This window comes from Cebus imitator, unplaced genomic scaffold, assembly GCF_001604975.1.
Source record: "Cebus imitator isolate Cc_AM_T3 unplaced genomic scaffold, Cebus_imitator-1.0 Scaffold15, whole genome shotgun sequence".
In the NCBI taxonomy this organism is placed as follows: Eukaryota; Metazoa; Chordata; class Mammalia; order Primates; family Cebidae; genus Cebus; species Cebus imitator.
Genome location: NW_016107330.1, coordinates 3,904,776 through 3,912,553, shown reverse-complemented (window position 1 = coordinate 3,912,553; position 7,778 = coordinate 3,904,776). Strand labels below are relative to the sequence as shown.

The 7,778-nt window shown below is 48.2% G+C and overlaps 1 protein-coding gene across 1 annotated transcript in view; it reads right to left on the bottom strand.

Annotated features, from left to right (window-relative positions):
* Nucleotides 1-7,778, bottom strand: part of AADACL4 (arylacetamide deacetylase like 4) — an 18,988-nt gene that overhangs the window by 8,090 nt on the left and 3,120 nt on the right. Inside the window, 2 exon segments of the mRNA XM_017504599.2 lie at nucleotides 6,161-6,350; nucleotides 6,352-6,379. Of these exon segments, the coding sequence (XP_017360088.1) occupies nucleotides 6,161-6,350; nucleotides 6,352-6,379 (218 nt within the window).

The following is a 7,778-nucleotide window of genomic DNA, read 5'->3' as shown; positions in this document are numbered from 1 at the left end:
ATATATATATATATATATATATAAAACAGGCTTCTGCTTTTTGCTTACCCACTTGCTCTGCCCTGTTCGGCCTTGCCTGTATAAACATTTTGTCATTTTGTTCATCATAATTGTTTGGCATTAATATTTAGTTTTTTCAAACATTGCATTAAAATATCACTTATCTTGATGAATGAATGTTTTGGCATCTTTTCAATTTGGAGCCTGAAGCAAGTGCCTCCCTCTAGCCCCAGCCCTCACTTAGAAGGCTCTTCTCCGGCTTCCTCGGAGCAAGATTCTCCTCATCCATTGGGCCTGAGCTCAAATCTGACTTCTCCGATGAGAAAAGCTAAATCGGAATGATGCTGTGAGCCATTCTCCATGCCACCTGTGTTATCAGGATCTGCGGTAGCTTCAGTGTCCAGCTCCCTCAGGGGACTGTCAGGTCCATGAGGCCAGGAACTGGGTTCTGTTCCCATGACAACGGATCCAGCTAGAGAATGGCCATCGTCACTTCCACCACCAGGGGGCAGCACATCCTAATCTCGGGGAAGTTACGTACCGGTAGCTGCCGCCTTTTCCTATGGGCAAATTTTTCTCCCGTGTGTCCATGCATCCGTGCATACAATCCATATCCATTTGTTCATTCGCAAGCCCATCCTTTCATCCACTTATTCCCCCATCCATCCATCTGTTTATTCGTGCATTCATTCATTCAATTCAAAAAATGAAAACAACAGGCACTGGGGAATCTAGCAACAAACAAAACTTCCTGCAGTCTTCATTTTTAGTGGGGGAGTCAAGTACTAAATAAGGAAAGCCGTGAAAGAACAAGTGCCAGAAAAAAATTAACAAGGATGAAGCAGGGGGGTGGAGACAGCGGTGCAGGGCAGGGCAGCAGGGTCAGCAGGGAGAGTTCTTAGATACGATGTCCAGGGAAGCTGAGACAGGAATAACACAAGGTGCTTGGAGGAGAATAGAAAATTCTAGGCTGGCTGCGGTGGCTCACACCTGTAATCCCAGCACTTTGGGAGGCCAACGCGGGCGGATCACCTGAGGTCAGGAGTTCAAGACCAGCCTAGCCAACACAGCGAAACCCCATCTCTACTAAAAATACAAAAATTATTAGCCCAGCGTGGTAGCATGCGCCTGTAATCCCAGGTACTCAGAAAGCCGAGGCACAAGCATCGCTTCAACCCAGGAGGTGGAGTTGAAGTGAGCCAAGATTGTACCACTGCACTCCAGCCTGGGTGACGGAGTAAGACGACAGAAAAAAGAGAATAGGAAAAGAAAAGAAGAAAAGAAAAGCAATTCCAGGCAGCTGTTTCACACAATGAGCAAAAGGAAACTTGAAATAGCTGCAGAAGCTAGAGACTGATAAACCCTTGAACAGCCAGGGTGTGGACCAAGCTGGCTAAGACGGACTAGACCCATCATGGCGCTGGATTGGACCCGAGTCTCTCCTAGGACCTCCTTCTATGCTCACCAAGACACTAAACACACAGCCACCAGGACCATGACAGTTCTGAAACACCCATATTTGGTGTACAAATGGGTACCACCACAGTTCCGAGAAAATGCCACCTTTTTCCAGGAATTGTCATGAATTTTCCACTGCTTGGTTAAAGAAACCTTTAAAGGTAGCAGCCCCAAACCCCCCTGCACGTGTCTTTCTTGAGTCCGCCTGCACTCTTGACTATATGCTTTTCCCAAAAAATCTTCATACTTTCACTATATTCTGACTCGTCCTTGAATTCATTCTCATGATGGTGTCAAGAACCTGAACAATAGCGAGGGTCGACGTCCCACCGGTGTTTGGGGACCCCCCCAGCCCACCTGTATCATCTTTGCGGTGACCCAGTCAGGAGCACCATCACCCCCATTTTAGAACCACTGGCAATCGGTAAGTCCCACTCCAACCCTGGCTGGAGTCCTCTGGTTCTCTGGAATTACTGCTACTTCCTTCCTTGTTTCTGGGTGCTGACTACAGTCTGCCTCCCCACTACTCCCTCAAGCTGGAAAACCCAATTCATCCTGATGGGTGACAAGCGGAGATGGAAAGTTTTCCACCTACACAGAGTAGCTTTTTTCTGGAGACAGACTTTCTCTGTTACCCAGGCCGGAGTGCAGTGGTGTAATCTCAGCTCACTGTAATCCACACCTCCCGGGCTCAAACAGTCTTCCTGAGTAGCTGGGACTACAGGCATGCACCACCCCATGCCCAGCGGACTTTTGTACTTTTTGTAGAGAAGGGGTTTCACCATGTTGCCAGGGCTGGTCTTGAACTCTCAGCTCAAGCAGTCCACCTGCCTCAACCTCCCAAAGTGCTGGGATTCCAGGCATAAGCTACCATGCCCAGCCTTACGCTGAGTAGCTTTGAGGTACATGGTCCTCCCAGACATGAGCCTCATGAGGGTGGTAGGGTAAAAACCCAGAGCAGACAGTGGCTGGATGGTTTCCAAGGAGCACTATGACTTTTTCCTGGGAAGGGGCTTCTGTTTTCCCAAGGGACCGGCTGTGCCAAGACACTGACCCTGGTTGGGAACCGTTTTCTCCTTGTCTTTCTTTAAACCCTACTGTTGTGATTTTCTCTTCTCATGATTCTTCCACCTACTTCGCACGAAAGCTTAGTGAACTCTTTAGACACAGCAGGATAGGCCCCTTAGATACTGTTCTCTAAAATGCCAAGGAGTCCCTTCAAGGTCCCTGTTTTGGGCCATGCTGAATCATCTCTACTCCCAAGTCTTACCTGTGATAAATGTTCAGATGGATATCGGCAAGCTTGCCCTACTTGACCTTCCCATTTCCAAAGCCCCAGGGGCCATGGATGCCCGGGCAACACTGAGACTCCAGGGATGCCTGGACGCTGAGGCACCAGCCAAGGGAACTGGGATGCCCGTCTCCCCGGCACAGCCATGGAGCTGGCCTATCACAAGGGGCATTTCATAAAATGCCAGGACCAGTCCATCTATGAGGGAACCAACCCGTTATTTTTCCCTTCTCTCTCAAGCCATGCCAAGGACGAGTCAAGGTCATGGATAACTATCTCTGCCAACTCTCCTTTGGGGCACATTCTTAAAAATGAATAATTTTAAACTTGATGGGCTCAGAAGAAACTCCATTCTTTCTATAACACCATTTGGCCCCAATGTAAGTTGGAAAATAGGGTGCAATAGCCAGAGAATGAACCCTAAATTGTAATACTATCTTGCAATTAGGATTTTTTCATAAATGCCAGGAGAAATGGACTGAAATACCATATATACAGGCCTTCGTGGCTTTTTATCAGAAGCAATCTTTTTTTTTTTTAGATGGAATCTCGCTCTTGTTGCCCAGGCTGGAGTGCAGTGGCGTGATCTCAGCTCACCACAACCTCCACCTCCTGGGTTCAAGCGATTCTCCTGCCTCAGCTTCCCGAGTAGCTGGGCTTACAGGCATGAGCTGCTACGCTCGGCTAATTTTTTTATATTTTTAGTAGCGATGGGGTTTCTCCATGTTGATCAGGCTGGTCTCTAACTCCTGACTCCGGTGATCCACCCACCTCGGCCTCCCAAAGTGCTGGGATTACAGGCATGAGCCACTGCACCGGGCCAGCTGTATCATTTCAATTACCTCACTGCTGAAACCACCTGGGATTCCATCCAGGGATACCGACCAAGTGTGACATGAGTCACACTAGCTTTCCTGGGATCTTTAATAGCTGTCTTATTACTTCCAATCCTGGGTCCTTGCTTGTTTAATCTTCTTCTAAAGTTTATGTCCTCTGTTAGGTTGGTGCAAATGGTTGTCGCCTTTTATGGCAAGAACAGCAATTACTTTTGCACCAACCTAATAGAATGCAACAGTTCCATGTCAAAAGGATTGTCCTGCAGGATTCCAACCAATCCCTGGCTCGGATTCAGATCCTCCTGATGACTCACCCTTGAGACCCGTACACTAGGCAACCAGAGATTGCCACGCCCATGCTAGGCGGGGCCGACACCCCAATCAGCAGGAAATAGATACTGAAGACTGACCTCCTCCCTCGTCAACCCCTAAGTATAAGAGACAGAAATCTCTAAGGGAAAAAAATGAGATAGGAATTACACAGGGTGGTAGCAGAAGAACAGAAAATTCCAGGCAGCAGTTTCACACAACTAGCAAAAGGAAACTATTGAAATAGCTGCAGAAGACCGGGCGCGGTGGGTCATGTCTGTAATCCCAGCACTTTGGGAGGCCAAGGTGGGTGGATCATGAGGTCAGGAGTTCAAGACTAGCCTGGCCAATATGGTGAAATGCCATCTCTACTAAAAATACAAAAATTAGCTGGGCATGGTGGCGAGCGCCTGTAATCCCAGCTACTCGGGAGATTGAGGAAGGAGAATTGCTTGAACCCGGGAGGCAGAGGTGGCAGTGAGCCAAGATTGTGCCACTGCGCTCCAGCCTGGGTGACAGAGCAAGACTCAGTCTCAAAAAAAGAAAAGAAATGAAATAGTTGCAGAAGCTGATAAGACCCTGAAAAGCCAGGGTGTGGACCAAGTTGGCTCAGACTGACTGGACCCAACATGGCACTAGATTGGACCTGGGTTTCTCCTAGGACCTCCTTATGTGTTCATTAGCATATTATGCACACATCCACCAGCACCAGGACAGTTATGGGGACACCCATATTTGGTGTACAAATGGGTGGCATCGCAGTTCGAGAAAACTTGACCTTTTTCCAAGAAGTTTCATGAATATTCCACCTCTTCTTTTTTTTTTTTTTATAAAGATGGGGTTTCACCATGATGGCCAGGCTGGTCTTGAACTCCTGACCTCAGGTGATCCACCCACCTCGGCCTCCCAAAGTGCTAGGATTACAGGCGTGAGCCACCGTGCCCGGCCCCACCTCTTGGTTAAAGAAACACATAAAGGTAGTAGCCCTAAACCCCCTTGAGTGTCTCTCTTGAGTCCGCCCCACTCTCTTTTCTTCAGTGTGTGCTTTTCCCTTTGCAACAAATCTCTGTATTTTCACTATTTTCTGACTCGTCCTTGAATTCATTCTCATGATGGTGTCAAGAGCAGGGACACCAGTTGCAGTTGAGGTCCCACTGGCCTTTGGGGACCTCCCCCAGCCCTCCGGTATCAAGGCCACTGTGGGGAAGGATAGTTGAGTTACAACTGAAAGAGCCAGGGGTGGTCAGCCATGCAGTGCCAGGGGTGGGAAGAATGTCCTTTGAGGCCGAGGAAACAGCAGGTGGAGAACGGTGGTGGGAAGGAGCTGAAGTGTCTGCAGCAGATCGATGCATAGCGGGACTGCAGCTGAGTGAACCGGTGAGGGACACACAGGTGACCCGGGCGAGGCTGTGGGAGGAGTTTGGGTTTCATGGAAGGGCACAGGAAAGATGTAAGTGCAGGACTGACAAGCTCTGCCTTGTATTTTTAAAAGATCCCTCTAAGGCCAGGCACAGTGGCTCATGCCTGTAATCCCAGCACTTTGGGAGGCCTCGATCACCTGAGGTCAGCAGATCGAGACCATCCTGGCCAACATGGTGAAACCCCATCTCTATTAAAAATACAAAAATTAGCTGGGCATGGGCCCGTAGTCCCAGCTACTGGGGAGGCTGAGGCAGGAGAATCGCTTGAACCTGGGAGGCAGAGGTTTCGGTGAGCCACGATTACGCCATTGCACTACTCCCACCAGCCTGGGTGACAGATCGAGACTTCATCTCAAAAAAAAAAAAATCCTTCTGGGTGGGGACCAGATGTGAGGAGCGAGAGGTGAACCAGGGAGACCAGTGGCTGGGAGGCTTGGTGCAAGGGGACAGGCAAGCAAGGATGGGGTCCTGGGTCATGGCGACACTGCAGAGCTAGAGGGAAATACATGGGTTTGGGATCACTAACACGAGACAGGGCAGGCCAATGACTGTGAGCAGAAAGGGGAGAGAGGTGTCAACAGCCTCTGTGACAGCCCCACCATGACACTGCTATCCCCATCTTGACCGAGACTATCAAATTATAGAAAGGAAAAGTTTTCCCACGTAGGCTGCCACACCATCTACTAACCTGAGCCCAAAGCCCTTAGTCTGGGCTATTAACCTTATAAAAATTCCAACAACTGATTCCTCTGAGCTACTGCAGAAGGGTTTTGGGGGGAGGCATGAGCTCGGCTACGCATGCATATGAGGCCTGACCTCTACAAAGCCACAGGGAAGCCCCTTACCCAGGCTCCCAAATACTGAGCCCCCTCCTTGGTAGAAGATGATGCCTCGCCAGAGTCTGGAGGATGCTGCCTTGGGCTGGAACAGCCTCACAGGTATCATCCCAAAATGCAGGTTAGTCACCATAAGTTCAGGGTCCTTTTTAATTCTCATGCTATCATGTAAAAAACGGACAAATTTGGGCATGGAGCAAAATTCCCAGCTTCTCAAGTATATTCCCCTGTTGGAAGTCATAAAAGAAAGCCAGACATTAGAAGAGATTAGAATCCAGATGATAGATTCCCCGACACTTAGAATCGTTAGGACGTTTTCACAGTTTCTCACCTGCCTCCTGTAGGTAAAGGAGCCTCATCAGGAATCAGTGGGCTCTGGATTGTGTCCAGGAAGTGTCCGAGTAGGGGGACTTTTCTTCCGAAAAGCTTTTGATTGAATAACGGTGTGAATTTGCCAAAGGATAGCTTAGTTTGGGGCTGAGTGGGAAGAAGCCATTGACTTAGCAATGCCAATTGTCCAAGGTAAGTGACCGGCAACCCCTCTCTCTATAGTTCTGTGCTGGCCTCTCTCCAGCCTGGGATGCAAAGGCAGTTCCTCACCTGCATCAACACATTCTTCTTCCATGTTAGGAAGGATTCCTAACTGTGTCCGTGTTTAACTAAAACGGGCAACGTGATTCATTAGGGATGTCTGTTGTGGGCTCAGGTCAAGGGAATAATGTTTTTTTAAATTAACATGGCCACTCTAATTATAAACAAGTCAACATCTGAATGTTTCATGAAATGTAGTTAAAAGGTGTCATATTTCACATACTAAGTACATTTCAGCCATTCTGAATACTCTCTCCCACAGACTTCACATTTGGAGAGTGTCTTTGTCATAAGGAAAACAGCAAGGGATGATAAGAACGAAAAGAATAAGAACAGCTGATACTTACTAGACATTTACAATGTGCCAGTACTGCCCCAAGTGACTTGGATCGTTGACTTGATTAAACTTCTCAGTAACCTTTTTAAGTCAAGCACAATTACCAGCTCCATTTTACAAATCGGGAAATTAGGGCATGCCAAGGTCAAGTTCCTTGCCCAGGGTTGTTCAACAAGTAAGATGTAAATTTTGTGTTCTCAACTGCTAAAGGAGAAAGAGCTTGGGTTCTGGAGCCTAGCCTATCCAAGCTCAAGTCTGAACCCAACTCCAGCAGGTAGTTACCTGTCCAGCAGGTAATTGGACACCAAACTGACTTTCATATCCAGGCTCAAGGGTCATGTTCACGTGGGGCCATTTTCCTCCCTTGAGCCTAGGAGTTCAAGACCAGCCTGGACAATATGGGGAAACCCCATCTCTACAGAAAATAAATATCTGAGGTTCAGAATTTTAGATAGCTGTTGAAACTCCTTGACAAATGTTGCATCATTTGCCCTTTAAAAGAAAAGCTATAGAGGCCAGGCGCAGTGGCTCACACCTGTAATCCTAATAGTTTGGGAGGCCAAGGCAGGCAGATCGCTTGAGCCCAGGAGTTCAAGACCAGCCTGGGCAACATGGCGAAACCCCATCTCTACAAAATACAAAAAAAAAAAAGGTTATGTGGGCGTGGTGGCAGGTGCCTATAGTCCTAGCTACTCAGGA